At 42.9% G+C, this 18,775-nt stretch overlaps 1 protein-coding gene across 1 annotated transcript; it reads left to right on the top strand.

Moving 5' to 3' along the window:
• Window positions 1-5,159: 5,159 nt before the first annotated feature.
• Window positions 5,160-17,882, top strand: LOC124012313 (cytotoxic and regulatory T-cell molecule). The gene is made up of 10 exons (XM_046325796.1): window positions 5,160-5,223; window positions 7,409-7,546; window positions 7,807-7,959; window positions 11,301-11,420; window positions 12,495-12,656; window positions 12,994-13,176; window positions 13,649-13,729; window positions 16,186-16,335; window positions 16,643-16,726; window positions 16,997-17,882. Exons 1-10 carry the CDS (start codon window positions 5,178-5,180, stop codon window positions 17,158-17,160), a joined length of 1,281 nt encoding a protein of 426 aa, XP_046181752.1. The 5' UTR covers window positions 5,160-5,177; the 3' UTR covers window positions 17,161-17,882.
• Window positions 17,883-18,775: the final 893 nt, after the last annotated feature.

Genomic DNA, 18,775 nt, shown 5'->3' with positions numbered 1-18,775 from the left:
CTATCCTACTGCTGTCACCAGTGTAGAAATTGAAGTGGAACCGCCATAGGGGGGATCGAACCAGCGACTCTGTGGTTTTCGGGCAAATTAACTTCCACAGGTGTCATAATACCCATAAAACCTAGCGGTCAAACAGGGAAATGGTTCCAATCGTTTTTCCACCATTAATTTGACCCATAGACAATTTTAGAAACACTTAAAATAAGGGCTGTGTGTCATGTAGGCTTACCCTGTAGTTACACGGTTATCAAAACGCCACGTCCGGGTAAGCCCAGACGGAACACAGACCTTATTTGAAGTGTTTCTAAAATCCCCATATTGAATGGTGGCAAAATGATTGGAACCATTTCCCTGTTTGACCGTTAGGTTTTATGGGTATTATGACTCATACTGTGGAAGTTAATTTGCCCCAAAACCACAGAGTTGCTGGTTCGATCTCCCCTATGGCGGTTCCACTTCAATTTCTACACTGGTGACAGCAGTAGGATAGTCCCACAGGCCTTTGAAGAAGGTTCCCATTTGCTTTTGTGCATGGGACTCTTCTAGAGAGAGGGGGGATTGTGTAGCTTTCTGTGTAGTTCCTCACACTCTATTATTGATGCAAGATGCAGTATCAACCACTGGATTTAATTTCATGAAGTTTCTCCACGAGATGCCATCATAGAACACTGAGCTGAAGAGATATTGAATAGATGTAATTGTAGCCTTCTATTTGAGGCTTTAGTCTAGAAAATGATCTTGACTATATTCTTACACAATTCTAAATCAACCCCCATACCCTACTTCCAAAGCACGTATAGTTCTGAAAGGATTGGACAGATATTATAATAGCTCACCCTTGATTGCCTCTGTGGAATTTTCACTGAACTTTTAGATTGAGCCTGCACAAACACCCACATCTGGGGGGTGGGGCAAACGCTCAATTTGGAAGTGGACGTTTGTATTAAACATTTAAATGTTCTGCTAGTTTTTCTTTTTTGATTTGAAATTGTACTAAAAGGAAATGATAAATGATTTGCAGATTCATTCTATTAGTATGTTGTAGAGCTGTGAACCTCATCCTACTTCCAATAGACCTCAAACAACAGTAGTCACTGTACAACATTGGTATAGCCTGGTGAACCTAGCCTGATTGCTGCGTTCACCATTCTCACCATTCCGTTCACCATTTCTCTTCACAGATCAGTCTGTCAATCCTCATTGAAACCGTCTGAGCCTGAGTGCTTTATTTTCGGCTGGCACTATTATCAAACACACATTTGTTGGCAATTTCGGTTTGTAAAAACTGTCTTTGGCTTTTTCCATCCTGTGAGTCAGGTTAGGCAATTTACTTCTCTAACATCAGCTCACTTGTGATGAGGTGGAAGGGGTAGGAATATCTAAGCTGGGTGTTCTTAATGTGCACCAAAGTGCCAATTTCATGCAATGTAAGTGGGGACCCAACAAAATCAGTTCTTATCACAAATGCAGATGGTTATGGAAAAGATTTTGTCAGTGGTGGCCATGGCGCAATGCCTATGTAAAGAAAAATATAAAAATGATCTGCTCACTAGTCTGCTGCTCTTTAACTTTTAATAAATCTTACATGTGGTTCGTTCAGCCATTCCTATAGGGAAAGAATAGGGTTTTGGGATAAACGCTGAAAATAAGGCCTGAGGTTAACACAGGCTTAGGAGATATTATACAAATAAAATTAAAATTAAAATGATTTGTCACATGCTCCGAATACCTTACAGTGAAATGCTTACTTACTACAAGCCCTTAACCAACAATGCAGTTTTAAGAAAATACCTTTAAAAAAAAGTAAGAGATAAGAATAACAAATAATTAAAGAGCAACAGTAAATAACAATAGCGGGGCTATATACAGGGGGTACCGGTAGAGAGTCAATGTGCGGAGGCACAGGTGTCGAGGTAATATGTACATGTAGGTTGAGTTATTAAAGTGACTATGCATAGATGATAACAGAGAGTAGCAGCAGCGTAGAAGAGGGGGACCAATGCAAATAGTCTGGGTAGCCATTTGATTAGCTGTTCAGGAGTCTTATGGTTTGGGGGTATAAGCTGTTTGAAAGCCTCTTAGACCTAGACTTGGCGCTCCGATACCACTTGCCATGCGGTAGCAGAGAGAATAGTCTATGACTAGAGTGGCTGGAGTCTTTGACAATTTTTAGGGCCTTCCTCTGACACCGCCTGGTATAGAGGTCTTGGATGGCAGGAAGCTTTGCCCCGGTGATGTATCTGGCTGTTCGCACTACCCTCTGTAGTGCCTTGCAGTTGGAGGCCGAGCAGTTGCCATACCAGGCAGTGATGCAGCCCATCAGGATGCTCTTGATGGTGTAGCTGTAAAACCTTTTGAGGATTTGAGGACCCATGACAGATTTTTTTTCAGTCTCCTGAGGGAGAATAAGTTTTGTCGTGCCCTCTTCACGACTGTCTTGGTGTGCTTTGACCATGTTAGTTTGTTGGTGATGTGGACGAAAGGAACTTGAATCACTCAACCTGTTCCACTACAGCCCCATCGATGAGAATGGTGGCGTGCTCAGTCCTCCTTTTCCTGTAGACCACAATCATCTCCTTTGTCTTGATCACGTTGAGGGAAAGGTTGTTGTCCTTGCACCACATGGTCAGGTCTCTGACCTCCCTATAGGCTGTCTCATCATTGTTGGTGATCAGGCCTGCCACTGTTGAGTCATCAGCAAACTTAATAATGGTGTTGGAGTAGTGCCTAGCCGTGCAGTCATGAGTAAACAGAGTACAGGAGGGGACTGAGCACGCACCCCTGTGTTGAGGATCAGCGTGGCGGATGTGTTGTTACCTACCCTTACCACCTGGGGGCAGCCAGTCATGAAGACCAGGATCCAGTTGCAGAGGGAGGTGTTTAGTCCCATGGTCCTTAGCTTAGTGATGAGCTTTGAGGGCACTATGATGTGGTCCTGTGTAGCTCAGTTGGTAGAGCATGATGTTGAACCACCCATACGTAGAATGTATGCACACATGACTGTAAGTCGCTGGATAAAAGAAATGGCATAGTTGAATGCATTCATTCTCACATAGGTGTTCCTTTTGTCCAGGTGTGAAATGGCAGTGTGGAGAGCAATAGAGATTGCATCATCTGTAGATCTGTTGGTGCAGTATACAGATTGGAGTGGGTCTAGGGTTTCTGGGATAATGGTGTTGATGTGAGCCATGACCAGCCTTTCAAAGCATTTCCTCACGGACGTGAGTCATTTAGACAGGTTAGCTTAGTGTTCTTGGGCACAGGGACTATGGTGGTCTGCTTGAAACATGTTGGTATTACAGACTCAGACAGAGAGAGGTTGAAAATGTCAGTGAAGACAGCGCATGCTCAGAGCACATGTCCTGCCGCCTTGTTAATGTTGACCTGTTTAGGAGGCCTCCCGGGTGGCGCAGTGGTTAAGGGCGCTGTACTGCAGCGCCAGCTGTGCCATCAGAGTCCCTGGGTTCGCGCCCAGGCTCTGTCGTAACCGGCCGCGACCGTGAGGTCTGTGGGGCGACGCACAATTGGCCTAGTGTCACCCGGGTTAGGGAGGGCTTAGTCGGTAGGGGTGTCCTTGTCTCATCGTGCACCAGCGACTCCTGTGGTGGGCTGGGCGCAGTGTGCGCTAGCCAAGGTGGCCAGGTGCACGGTGTTTCCTCCGGTGCGGCTGGCTTCCGGGTTGGATGCGCACTGTGTTAAGAAGCAGTGCGGCTGGTTGGGTTGTGTATTGGAGGACGCATGACTTTCAACCTTTGTCTCTCCCGAGCCCGTATGGGAGTTGTAGCGATGAGACAAGATAGTAGCTACTACAACAATTGGATACCATGAAATTGGGGAGAAAAAGGGAAGTCAGTTAAGAACAAATTCTTATTTTCAATGACAGCCTAGGAACAGTGGGTTAACTGCCTGTTCAGGGGCAGAACGACAGATTTGTACCTTGTCAGCTCAGGGGTTTGAACTTGCAACCTTTTGGTTACTAGTCCAATGCTTAAACCACTAGGCTACCCTGCCGTCTTACTCACATCAGCTACGGAGAGCATGATCACACAGTCGTCCGGAACAGCAGTTAGTGCCTACAAAAAGACTCCATTACTATTGTGCTCTACTCCAAAACACTGCATCTAGTCTTCTATGGTATTATGGTGGTCCGCAAACAAATGTTAGATGTGCATGCTACCACCTACAATAAATTAATAAAGAAACAAACATTAAGAAAAACTCAACCCTCCTACCCAATCCTGTACTACTAAGAACATTTTAAAAAAGAGCCTTACTAACTTCTAATAAACCCATCCAAAAAATCCCTTACAACCCCCCATACAACCTCAATAACCATACACATGAATCTTTCCCTCTCTTTTACATTCCGGTACCTACAACAATACATCAACACATGCTTCACTGTTTCATCAACCATACACTGTGCACAAACTATTCACATGCTTGCCAACCAGATGTAATGAGTTCAATGTCCTAGGCCCAACCGATCAAACACCACCTCTTCCTTCCTAATCTGACCTTTGAATTTTGGTCCACTAACCTTTCTTTGGAGGGCATATAAATGCCGGATCTTGGGTTCGTGGTCCCACCTCTTTTGCCACACATCTATAATAATGTATTTAATCTTACATCTGGCCTCACCTCTACCAAGTGGAGCAAGAATGCCAATTAAATCTAGTTTTAAAGCCCTTTTGGCTACCTGGTCTACTATTTCATCCAGAGTGGGCTGGGATCCAGCAGACTCACACTACTACACCCAGTCTTTCGATGATTCACCACAATAACATTAATGCCTCCAACCTCGCATCTATTGGACAACGCCCAGACTGATATAGTAATATAAGTTAAATAGAATAGTAAACGCAGGGATCAGGCTGGTTCTACCAGGCTACAACATTGGTGCATGGTGATAACTTTCAAGAGATGTCATAAAGACTAGAAAATAGACATTCTTAATATTGTCAATTCATAATCCAATCAACATTGTTTTATTTTTCATTTCATGTGATCAACAACCTCTAAATGTATCACCCGAAATGCCTTTGAATGTATTCAGTGTTGCGTGGAAACCCCATGAATTTTGCTGTGATGTCATGGAAGGCCCCTTGCTGTAGTGTATAAAGGCACCTCAGAGAGGAAGTGGCTCTGATAGTCCACATCTGAATCTGACAGTCAAGATGCCACTAAAGCTGCAGCTTTGCTTCCTAGTCTTGTTTGTAAGGGGTGAGTAGGCTACTTCACTGAAAGTAATTGTGCCAGAGACAATTAGGTACAAAGTACCCAGGCAGGGTACATGTAGGCCTATACAATACAGATTGACAGAGATATATGATTTTGTTGTAAGATAACACAAATCAATATGTTTGCTGTATTTATATTTAGATATTTTTTAAATTGTAAATGTTTCCACAATCTTTGTCAGCATGTCAGATCAATTAAAATGGAACTGTTTTTTTATTGATACTGGTGCTGTGACACATTTGGTTGTTTTCATGAGAATTGTGGAGGGGAATTGCTCTACTATAAGTGCATCTGAATGATGTTACCAATAGAATGAGATAAATCAATGCTGTTATTAAAATGTACTTGGATTGGAGAGAAATGTTGTATCTCGATATACAGCATATGATGTATACAGGTGAATACTTAGAGAAACACAGAAAGCCACTGTTGACCACAGTGCCCTACTTTTGATTACACAATATCTTCCAAAAATGTTCAATAATCTGCCAATGTCATCAGTTTTTTATTTTCAGTGTCACATAGAGTATATACAATACTATTTTATAATCTGGGTGGTTCGAGGACTGAATGTTGATTTGCCTGAAAGCCGTGGTATATCAGACCGTATAGCATGGGTATACTGTTCTAATTATGTTGGTAACCAGTTTATAATAGCAATAAGGCAACTCAGGGGCTTGTGGTATATGGCTAATACACCACTGCTAAGTGCTGTATCCAGGCACTCTGCGTTGCGTCGAGCAAAAGAACAGCCCTTAGCCGTGGTATATTGGCCATATATCATACCCCCTCGTGCCTTATTGCTAGAGTATAGTGTGATAACCATCTTGTGGTTTCTCTGGCAGTCTGACAAGTAGTGACAACACAAAAATAATAAACATGATCAAATGCTCTTTGGATTGTATCACAGTGAAAATGTGTACTACTTGTTGCCTTGTTTAAATATGTTTGGCAAATTATTCTTTGCATCCCTGAATGTCATTTGGTGACTTTTTAATCATATAGCATGGTTTTTAAATTGATAACAAAAAGAGTCTAGTTATGCAGTATATTAGGAATTGGCTAAAATACTCAGCACTGTAATACAAGCTCTGTTTATTATCACAATGTTTCAACCATTAAAGGTTGTCATCAGTTCTCATACTGTACCTCATTTACCTCATTTAATATATGAATATTGAATTCAATCGTTGAAGACAGCTCTAATAATCACAACGGTTTAATTCTAAATTACAGTAATTCCATGGACCACCATAGACCATCCCCATGGAATTTCTTTAATTTCTTTAATTTCAGTAGGTGCTATATAGCATTGCCCTATTATAAGGTTACATTATTTTAGCCCACACAATGTATGAAAACAGTTACCCTTCAAAACTTTTCAAGCCCACCAACACCAACGGTGTCAATTTGCCACCACAGTTAATTGTTCCATATACAGAAGGCCTACCACTAGTCATCATAGCAGTAGCATAGGAAAAAGGAACACATGACGCTCACGTAGACAGTGTGACGAAAACCACATGCCCCTTGCTTTCGCTTTCACACCCCTCATGTGAATGGTGACTGACCACACTATGTTTGATTTCCTGTCAGTTGCAGTGTAGAAGGCTGTGTGAAAGTTGGCTGCATAATCTGTAGGCCTACGTGCAGTGTAGGGGCAAATGCACACCCCGCATGTTGTTTGTCACACCTCAAGCCCGACAATAGCAACTCAGTCTACTTCAGTTTCATCTGTGGCCCCCAGAGGCAGAGTCTGAGACCAGGGTCAGGCAGAGTGGTAGAATAGTGCTATGAGTCAGAGCTGTGAGAAATGAGGGGTCGGTATAAGGGTCTGTCTGGTCTTATCCAGATCATTTACACTGCCCACTTACTCATCATTCTACGACCCCTAAATCTCCTCTGCATGATTTCTTTTCAATACAGTCCATCCATAATCATATTATGTTAATGAAATACTGTAAGAAAGAGGAAAGTGCTGTTGAAAAGTAGGGTGAACTTGTTTCATTATGAATCCTCCAATTAATAGAAGGATTATCCATACTAGCCACGGAGGAAATCATCAGGTGAACGGTGAACGGAAAATCATGTTTCAATCATGTTGGAACATTCTATCCTGTCAATCAAAGTATGTCCTATACTAACTCATTTGTATTTGCCATTGCAGGTTCCGTTGCAGTGCAACATATGACCGTGATGGAGGGTGAGACTCTAACTATTAAGTGTCACATTAGAAATGCTCACAGGAGCCACGTGGAATGGAAGAATCCTAACGGGCATGTGATGTTTTTCAATGACCATAAGGGTGAGGATATTATAATACCACATATAGATGTTCATTTTATTTTATATACAGAAACGAAGCAGTATCTCAATTTGAATGTAGACTGGAAGCCCACTAAATGAGCAATACATGTTGACAGCTATATGGCTAGAATAATAATAGTTGTACATGATACAAGTAAAAATGTTTGTTCCTACTCATATTGTAACATCTTTGTTATGAACTAAAGTAGTTGAGTCATGATGTGACATGCATTCTCTCTTCCTTATCTTCACTAACAGCCCTGAGGGATAAGCGCTACAAGATAATCAACTTGTCCAAGTCCTATTTTTCAGTCAGTGTGTCTGATGTCACCTTCAAAGATGGAGGCCTCTACACATGTTTACATTACACAAAAGTGCCTGTAGTGAAGTCAGTTACCGTGACAGTTTTGGGTAAGTATGACATATTGTCATAGCATTGTTGTCTATAGTGATTAAGAAAGCACACAGCATTTGTCTTTACTGAGTAGAATTGTCAACGCGAATGCCCCGCCCACTTGGGGATGTGTCTTTTTCAACCATCTATTTCCTGTGTTTGAGTGTGTAACGGCGTTCGTCTGTTGAAGAAAGAGAGTCGGACCGAAATGCAGTGTGTTGGTTACTCATGACTTAAATGAACTGAATCGCGGTACATGAAATAACTGAATACTAAATACAAAAACAACAGAACGGAACATGAAACTTATTACAGCCTATCTGGTGAATACTACACAAAGACAGGAACAAACACCCACGAATTACAAAGCGAAACTCAGGCTGACTAAATACGGTTCCCAATCAGAGACAACGATAAGCACCTGACTCTAATTGAGAATCGCCTCAGGCAGCCAAGCCTATACCACACCCCTAATCAGCCGTGATCCCAAATAATACAAACCCCAATACGAAACACAACATATAAACCCATGTCACACCCTGGCCTACCCAAACATATAACAAAAACACAAAATACAATGACCAAGGCGTGACAGAACCCCCCCCCCAAGGTGCGGACTCCCGGACGCACCTCAAGAGCATAGGGAGGGTCCGGGTGGGCGTCTGTCCATGGTGGCGGTTCTGGCTCGGGACGTGGACCCCACTCCATTAATGTCCTAGTTCCTCCCCTTCACGTCCTGGGATAATCCACCCTCTCCGCCGACCATGGCCTAATAGTCCTCACCCAGATCCCCACATAACTGAGGAGCAGCTCGTGACAGAGGGGCAGCTCGGGACAGAGGGGCAGCTCGGGACAGAGGGGCATCTCGGGACAGAGGGGCATCTCAGGACAGAGGGGCATCTCAGGACAGAGGGGCATCTCGGGACAGAGGGGCATCTCGGGAAAGAGGGGCAGCTCGGGACAGAGGGGCAGCTCGGGACAGAGGGGCAGCTCGGGACAGAGGGGCAGCTCGGGACAGAAGCAGCCCGGGACTGAGGGGAAGCCCGGTACTGAGGGGAAGCCCGGTACTGAGAGGAAGCCCAGTACTGAGAGGAAGCCCAGTACTGAGAGGAAGCCCAGTACTGAGAGGAAGCTCAGGCAGGTAGTAGGCTCCGGTAAATCCTGGTTGGCTGGCGGAACTGGAAGATTCAGGTTGACAAGCAGATCTGGAAGAGACTGGTTGTCTGGCAGATCTGGAAGAGACTGGTTGTCTGGCGGCGCTGGGCTGACTGGCGGCACTGGCGGCGCTGGGCAGACTGGCGGTACTGGCGGCGCTGGGCAGACTGGGAGCACTGGCGGCGCTGGGCAGACTGGGAGCACTGGCGGCGCTGGGCAGACTTGGAGCACTGGCGGCGTTGGGCAGACTGGGAGCACTGGCGGCGCTGGGCAGACTGGGAGCACTGGCGGAGCTGGGCAGACTGGCGGCACTGGCGGCGATGGGCAGACGGGAGGCTCCGGCAGCGCAGGAGAGGAGAAAGGCTCTGGCTGCGCTAAACAGGCGGGAAACTCCGACAGCGCAGGAGAGGAGAAAAGCGCTGGCTGCGTTGAACAGGCGAGGCGCACTGGAGGCCTGGTGCGTGGTGCTGGAACTGGTGGTACTGGAGCGAGGTCACGCACAGGAAGCCTGGTGCGGGGAGCTGCTACCGGAGGACTGGTGTGTAGAGGTGGCTCTGGATAGACCGGACCGTGCAGGCGCACTGGAGCTCTTGAGCACCAAGCCTGCCCAAGCTTACCTGGCTCGATGCCCACTCTAGCCCGGCCAATAGGAAGGGCTGGTATGTGCCGCACCGGGCTATGCTCCCGCACTGAAAACACTGTGCGCTCCATAGCATAACACGGTGCCTGCCCGGTCTCTCTAGCCCAACGGTGAGCACAGGGAGTTTGCACAGGTCTCCTACCTGGCATAAACATACTCCCTTCTAGCCCCCCCCAATAATTTTTGGGGCTGCTTTTCAGGTTTCCTTGCCAACCATGTTCCCTCGTATCGTCGGCTCCTATCTCCGGCTGCCTCTGCTCTCCTTAGTGCCTCCACCTGTCCCCATGGGAGGCGATCTCTTCCGGCCAATATCTCCTCCCAAGTGTAACAACCTTTACCATCCAACACGTCTTCCCATGTCCATTCTCCGAATAATTCGTCCTCCTTTTGCTGCTCCAGCTGTCTACGTCGTTGCCAGTTTACACGCTGCTCGGTCCGTGAGAGTTGGGTGTTTCTGTAACGGCGTTCGTCTGTTGAAGAAAGAGAGTCGGACCGAAATGCAGCGTGTTGGTTACTCATGACTTAAATGAACTGAATCGCGATACATGAAATAACTGAATACTAAATACAAAAACAACAGAACGGAACGTGAAACTTATTACAGCCTATCTGGTGAATACTACACAAAGACAGGAACAAACACCCACGAAATACAAAGCGAAACTCAGGCTGCCTGAATACGGTTCCCAATCAGAGACAACGATAAGCACCTGACTCTAATTGAGAATCGCCTCAGGCAGCCAAGCCTATACCACACCCCTAATCAGCCGCGATCCCAAATAATACAAACCCCAATACGAAACACAACATATAAACCCATGTCACACCCTGGCCTACCCAAACATATAACAAAAACACAAAATACAATGACCAAGGCGTGACAGAGTGGTGCAAAATCCACTTGTCACCTAAATCTCACTGGATATTTATGCAAATGAGGCACATATAATTTTCTTTATTTTAACACAATATAAAATAAATACCTGATAACAATAGAAAATGTATATATGAGTGCATTCTAAGAAGAAGAAAAAACATTTTACAAATTGAATACCTGAATTCCCCAAAATACCTGAACTCATTATTTGGCCGTGCCAGTAAAACATGTTATGTGCTATAATTCATTCAATACCTGATGGATTAAAAAATATATCTTCATCCATTGTCCAACTGTTGCATTTATGATAATTGTTTATAAAACCTTTTAACAATTTTGATGACTGTTGCTAGTAGAATATTCGGTAACACTTTATGTGGATAGTCCTAAGTAAATGGTTTGTACATGTTCGATAATTGTCAACAACATTTCAACTAATTATCCACTAACCCTTATCCTAACCATAACCTTAGTAAGCAGTTGCTTATAAACATAGTATGACCATCTGTAGATAATCTATCTAAATAAAGTGTGACCGAACATTCATATTGGATCAAATTAAATGTTATTGGTCACATACACATATTTAGCAGATGTCAGGTGGTAGAGTGCTTGCCCCATTCCCACTTCCAACTAATTCAGTTGAATCCCAAAATCATAACCTCACTCTTTTTGTCATTCTCAAGGTATGCCAAAATTGGAGATAACAGAACACAATGGAAAGACTACCATCAAATGTTCTGCAGTGGGAAATAGCCATCCTCCCAAAATTTCATGGCTTTTGGGGAGTGGGTTAGAAATTGATGGTAAGTTACCTTTATTCTAGATTCACTTAGAAGATTTCATGGCAAGGGATTATGTTACGATCGAAATCAGCCCAAGTGAGTTATGTTAAAAAATGGTGCATGACCAACAAATAATAGTATATACAAAAAGGACAACAAAACAAAAACTTAATATTCAAATCAAAGATTTACATGGCCACCAAACTCCAACAGCCTCACTGCTCTGCCAGTTGCCACACCCAGGTTGCCACACCTGTGCACAATCAACACGGCCAGACGTGTAAGAGGTTAACGGTAGATTGAAGTGTGGAGACTTGTCTTTTCTGTCTGGAGGGGGCAGTGTAGCATTCTTCGCAAAATCAGGAACGTTTCAATTTCACACCAAGTGGGTTAACTCTATTGGCATAATGCATAGGGTGTTTGCATTTCACACCAGCGACCTTGGTTTGCTTCCCTGCCCCGCCCTGCTGTTCACTTAAAAGGGGGATACCTAGTCAGTTGTACAACTGAAAGCATTCAACTGAAATGTGTCTTTCGCATTTAACCCAACCCCTCTGAATCTGAGAAGTGCTGAGGGCTGCCTTAATTGACATTCATGTCTTCGGAGCCCAGGGTACAGTGGGTTAACTGCCTTGATCAGGAACAGAACGACAGATTTTTACCTTGTCAGCTCGGGGATTCGATCCAGCAGCCTTTCACTTACTGGCCTAATGCTCCGACCCTCCAGGCTACCTGGAGCCCCACTTACATTATTCAATATATTTAACCAATGATAACAACCACTTTAAGGGATTGTGGAAAATAAAAACACAAGACAAGTCAAAATGGAGTAGTAAGAGACTGAGGATGTTGTGATGATATATAACGAAGGGAAATGCCTCAAAACAGTTTAGACTTCCCCTGCGAAAACAAATCCCCCACACATTCCACTTTATCTCATCCAAAATAAAGGGAAGTGAAATGTCTGTATTCTCCCTGTAAAGGGCAGTGCAGGTCAGTATTATAAGAATAAGTATGATGGTTGTTGACGTTCTGTTACATATGACATTTTGACACTTTACCAAAAGTTAATTGAACCTTTCTCTTGTTATTTAGCTCAGCCTCAGTCCCAGTACCTTTTGGAAAAAAACACATATTCCTCCCTGGATATCTTGCATGTTCAGTCCCACAAGAGGAGAGTCACAGTGAAATGCATCGTTCGCCATCCAGCCTTACACAATTCTTCTCTGATGAATTTCATAAAAATTGGACAGAATCGTAAGTCCCAAGTTCATTGTTCACACTTTCAAGCTATGGGAGGTTGAATTTAGCAGGGTATAAAAAATGACAATACTATAACATAAAGCACAGATGACCTCCTTGAAAGTAAGGTGGAAATATCCAACAAAGAATTTAAAATAACAGGTATACCTTTATTTAAAATGTAGTTCTGCTTGTAGTGTTCTATTTGAGGAACATTGAAACACTGCACAGTCACACTGTGGGTACTTTCTCACTGGTTTAAAATTATGCCATAAGAACTGTAGGGTCATGGCACACTAGGGTATCTTTACCACACAAACATCAATAACTGAAATACCCTTCTATCTTATAGCCTCTGAGGAATCACACTCCACTTCGAGAACCTCTCATTGGCCAAGTACAGAAGGTCCAACAACAGTCTCCCGTTGGCCTGGTACACAGGTGTCAACAGAAAAACCAACAGCTACAGCCTTAGATTGGCCCAATACAAAGCATTCACCAGCATCAACCCCTGACTCACAACTCAGCACTCACAGTAAGTAAGACATTTTATTAACAGCCATGTTGCCCTGAGGTTACATCTACAAATGTTTTGCGAGTTAGTTTTCAACATGTGAAAAGTTTGTGTTTGTGAAAAGTTTGAAAACTGCTTAGGTGCAAAACAAAGGCACTTTGTTCTCATACCATCAAGGATGTTTCCTGAAATGGAAGTGAATAGCAATATTAGCCATATAGGTCCTCAATTTAAACCAGAATTTCAGCTCATGCTTTTTTTGTGTTCATTTAAGGTACCTGGATTTTGCCATTTGTTGTTATATATATTGACTTAAATTACAACATTTTCATCTGTAGTACAATCAGTGAGTGAAAATGACTTGCACTGTACTGTAATATCAATACAATAAAACCACAAATCAACAACTAGAAGTCTATTTAGTTTGTAATGAATCAACAAATGCATTTCGTCATTGGAGTTATCAATGTCTGTTGAATATCTTCACCTCCAGGTCAGCCAGCCCACTCAGTGTTTGAAGCTACAGGGTACACACTTGCTAATGACAGCAGTAGCAACTCAACCAGTACTACAGGTAAGAACGAGACTAACCATAGCTAGTATTGTATGGGAAGAAATTATCATTGCCATCTAGTCTTACAAGTTATTCAGTGGGCTGCTTCTCCACCTAGTGGTGACTTTCCATCACTACAAATTATGGTTGAATGGTGGGAACCGTGACCGAGATTTACCCGGATTTACGGGCCAAAACTACTCCCTTTTCCCCGGGATAAATAACTCTGAGAAACAGGTCAATTATGATAAATGATTTATATGAACAGCATGGCATGAAAAGGAACTGCTAAATTACATGCGATATCTAAATCTGGCTTCTCTATGCCCTCTGCATGATGAATCAAGGCTCAGGTTGGGGACAGACAGACAGACCACTTTTTGTCTTGTGTCCGGGAGGCCTACATTTGCTACAGCACAGCCTATGCTACAGTAATATAAAGACCGAATGCGCGTCTATTTTTACTCATCTGGCTTTCGGGGTCACCTTGTTTTTAATTGTAAAGATCGTTTAAAAAACTATTGCAGCTGCAGAGTTTAAAAAAAACCTATCACTTGAATATCGTTGCTTTAAATCACCTTTGCTCCACTGGCCTCCTTAAATAAACGCTCCTTAGCTCTTAGAGTCCCATGGAGGAAAGCTAGACTATTATTAAAAATAAAGAACAGAAATACATTATTTACAAAAGGTATTCAGACTCGGAATTGTGCATCCTGTTTACGTTGATCCTCCTTGATGTTTCTACAACTTGATTGTTGTTCACCTGTGGTAAATTCAATTGATTGGACATGATTTGGAAAGGCACACACATAAGATCCCATAGTTGACAGTGCATGTCAGAGCAAAAACCAAGCCATGAGGTCGAAGGAATTGTCTGTAGCGCTCCAAGACAGGATTGTGTCGAGGCACGGATCTGGGGAATGGTACCAAAACATTTCTGCAGCATTGAAGGTCCCCAAGAACACAGTGGTCTCCATCATTCTCCATCATCTTTTATTTTTTTATTTTACCCCCAATTTTGTGGTATCCAATTGTTAGTAGTTACTATCTTGTCTCATCGCTACAACACCCGTACGGGCTCGGGAGAGACGAAGGTCGAAAGTCATGTGTCCTCCGAAACACAACCCAACCAAGCCGCACTGCTTCTTAACACAGCGCGCATCTAACCCGGAAGCCAGCCGCACCAATGTGTCGGAGGAAACACAGTGCACCTGGCGACCTGGTTAGCGTGCACTGCGCCCGGCCCGCCACAGGTGTGCGATGAGACAAGGATTTCCCTACCGGCCAAACCCTCCCTAACCCGGATGACGCTAGGCCAATTGCTCGAGGAAAAGGATTGAGGGAAAGATGAATGGAGCAAAGTACAGAGATCCTTTGTCATTTTTTTGCTTTGTCATTATGGGTTATTATGTGTAGATTAATGATGGAAATAAACTATTTAATCCGTTTTAGAATAAGGCTGTAATGTAACAAAATGTGGAAAAAGTAAAGGGGTCTGAATACTTTCCCGAATGCACTGTTTTCGTCAGCCAACTAATTATGCAAATAGGCCCAATTATATTTCAAAATTAACATCAAATTCGCTAGCCTATACTTGTAACTTTGTAGACCGCATTTGCTGCACCCGAATCGCAGGTTCTCTACTGCTTTATCATGGTTTGAACGATGTGCATAATTGCAGTCCATATATTACAATATAATAGGCTACAATATATTACAGTAATAGAGTTCACAATCAAAAAGATTAGTCTGCTGGAGCTAGTTTAATTTATTTAACCAAGAGAGCATATAGCTAGCTACATCTATGGACTTTTATGTTTTTTTTCTGTCGTGCGTAATGTGCAATAGCCTATATCATATATGTATTGGATAACGGCACAATCATTTGGGCTTTTTAGGCTTCGGCTCATTAAATGTCGTTACTGTAGGGCTCATAAAATGTATTTAATATACGGCTCAGGTAGCATCAGGTTTGAATTTTCATACTGATCAAAGCTCCAATCAAATCCAGACATTTGTATTTGCTTTAAATTGCTTTTGAATGACACTTCCTGTTTTGGAGGGAAAAGCGATTTATTCTCGGGATGGAACATTTGTAAAATACCTGAAAAATATTCAGATGTCCATCAAAGCAGTATCCAATAGTTTAATCAATTGAAAAACGAATGTTTTATCCACAAATACACTCCATATCCTTCTGAACAAGGTGACTGTAGGTACTGTCTGGAATAGCTGTATGATGCATTCATCATACAGCTATTCCAGACAGTACCTACAGTCACCTTTTTCTAGAGGATATGGAGTGTATTTGTGGATAAAACAATAAGATTCAGGATTCAGGTAAGACAGTCTTACTATTTTTCCGAAGTGCATACAGATCTGGTTAAGTGTGTCATGTTTAGGGGCTGTGTAAGCCAGATTTGGATATAAGGCTACAGTAGAAGAGGCTAAAGTTGCACTGGTGGTCTCATTCACAGGAATCTTCGATGAGACGGAGAGGCAGAGAGGAAATGGAAGCAGTGCGCCGTTGCTCATCTTCCTCGTGACGTGCCTCATCCTTGGTCTGCTGGTGGTCGTTGCATTCTTTGTAATCAAGCTGAGGAGGGCTCACATACTCTGGAAGAAAGGTAACTAGAGACCAGCACACCTCTCGGCTCTCACTGTTTAGGATCTTCTCATGACTTTGCATGTTTGGTCATCTTTGGTTTATGGCAGTTGTGCACAACTAGTCCTCAACTGGAATTTCGCTCAGTTGGTTTTCCTTTCTTCTTTCTTGGATCAGTTGATATTAACCAAACATGGTTTTTCAGGTCTAGATCAGAAAGAACAATAAACAGTGAATAACCTGCAGCCCTCAAGGACTTGGGATGCCACTAAATCTTAAACTTTTCACAAGTAATTACTCAGAAATTATCATAGTTTTGATCATTACAGAAAATGAAGACTCTGATCAATCTGTGGAGAGCAGTAGATCAAAATCAAGCAATGAAGAGAAACAATCCAGAAGAAGGGGAAATGGTAATATTTTACATCCTACAGTCTGATTTCTGTGACATGCCATATGAAGAAAAAAAATCAACCAAAGAAAGAACACAATGACAAAAAGCACAATTATAAGACCTATTCCACAATTCAACGTCTATTCCACGTTGATTCAACTTAATTTAATTGAAATTATGTGGAAACAACATTGATTCAACCAGTGTGTGCCCAGTAGGGTGTCTAATATATGCTAAAATGTAGGACATTTTATGTTCCACATGATTTTAAAAATGCCTGTTTTTCTAGGACTTTTTAACATTGGATTCACAAAGTATGTCGTTGAGGAACCAATGGCAACAGAGACGACAACAACAACAAGCACCAAAACAGAAGAGGCTCCTGAAATTCAAGTCATCCCACAAACAGATGGAGCAACCCTAAGCCCTCAGATCAAGGAGACGGAACTGTAAAAAATGTTTTAATATTGGGAATTCACATAGAGAATTGAAATCATAAGCACCTAAAATGTGATAAAAAATATATTTTTTATTTTAATATTGTTTTGAAACATGTAACGTTACTATGATACAGTGGATAATTATGTGTATACACAGGATCATAAGCTGCTATTATGTATGATATATATTTTTAAATCCAAGTTTATTTTTATACTGAAATAAAATAAAAATATACAACATAGGTATGGATTATTCTGTGGAAGTATTCCCCCACCTTGTTTATCGTGTATATTCTCGTGTGTATTTATTTTATTCTACGGTGTACTTTTATATTACTTAGTACAACTGCATTGTTGAGCTTGTAAGCAAGCATTTCAATGTACTGTTTACACCTGCTGCATCCTGCACGTGTAACAAATGAACTCTGTGTCACGACTTCCGCTGAAGTCGGGTCCTCTCCTTGTTCGGGCGTGGCTCGGCGGTATTCAAGCCATCATCGATCCACTTTTCATTTTCCATGTGTTTTGTCTTGTTTTTCCTCACACCTGGTTTCAGTTCCCTCAGTTACTTGTTGTGTACTTAACCCTCTGTTCCCCCATGTCTTTGTGTGAGATTGTTTATTGTAGTGCTTGTGCACGTTTCCTGTGAGTGCACGACGGGTTATTTTTGTGCCCATGTATCTTGTTATTCTGGATGCCGTTGGTTTTGCTAAATAAATCTCTGGTTTTCACCCAGTTCTGCTCTCCTGCGCCCGACTTCTCTGCCGCCAATTACGCACCCCGCTACACTCTGATTTGATTTTCAGTAATTGTATCTACACTATCTTTGTTTGGGTGATTTCTCAATTGGCCTACATACCTTTGAATAACAAATACCACGAACTGTTCTGCTAGTTGAATGCTGGGCTAGAACAAAGTGTGCATAGTTCTGGGGGTCTCCTAAGAGAATTAGTGTGATGCCCTGTGTCATGTTTTGTCTTAGATTGTCTTGTCATTTTGCTTTTCCCTCTGTTCATTTTCCCCCTGCTGGTCTTTTTAGGTTCGTTCCCCTTTTTCTCTCTCTCCTCTCTCTCTTCTCTCTATCGTTCCGTTCCTGCTCCCAGCTGTTCCTATTCCCCTAATCAATCATTTAGTCTTCCCACACCTGTTCCCTATCTTTTTCCCTGATTAGAGTCCCTATTTCTCCCCTTGTTTTCCGTTTCTGCCCTGTCGGATCCTTGTCTATTGTTCACCGTGCTGTGTCTGTGTATCGCCCTGTCGTGTCGTGTTTCCCTCAGATGCTGCGTGGTGAGCAGGTGTCTGAGTCTGCTACGTTCAAGTGCCTTCCCGAGGCAACCTGCAGTTCATGATCGAGTCTCCAGTCTGTTCTCGTCATTACGAGTGGAATTATGCTTTATGATTGTAGATTTACTTTACTGGATTAAAGACTCTGTTTTCGCCAAGTCGCTTTTGGGTCCTCATTCACCTGCATAACAGAAGGATCCGACCAAAGAATGGACCCAGCGACTACAGACGCTCGTAACACTGCCGTCGAGATCCAAGGAGCCATGCTCGGCAGACACGAGCAGGAATTGTCTGCTGCTCGCCATGCCGTGGAGAACCTGGCCGCTCAGGTTTCCGACCTCTCT

The sequence above is a fragment of the Oncorhynchus gorbuscha genome, linkage group LG02 (assembly GCF_021184085.1).
Source record: "Oncorhynchus gorbuscha isolate QuinsamMale2020 ecotype Even-year linkage group LG02, OgorEven_v1.0, whole genome shotgun sequence".
Taxonomy (NCBI): domain Eukaryota; kingdom Metazoa; phylum Chordata; class Actinopteri; order Salmoniformes; family Salmonidae; genus Oncorhynchus; species Oncorhynchus gorbuscha.
Note: the sequence above shows the minus strand (reverse complement) of the source record. Positions and strands in the feature narration are given on the sequence as shown.

Coding starts and splice junctions, on each gene's coding strand:
- LOC124012313 (XM_046325796.1), top strand. CDS start 5,178: ATGCCACTAAAGCTGCAGCTTTGCTTCCTAGTCTTGTTTGTAAGGG. Junction 5,224..7,408: donor CCTAGTCTTGTTTGTAAGGG/GTGAGTAGGCTA, acceptor TTGCCATTGCAG/GTTCCGTTGCAGTGCAACAT. Junction 16,336..16,642: donor TCACATACTCTGGAAGAAAG/GTAACTAGAGAC, acceptor TGATCATTACAG/AAAATGAAGACTCTGATCAA.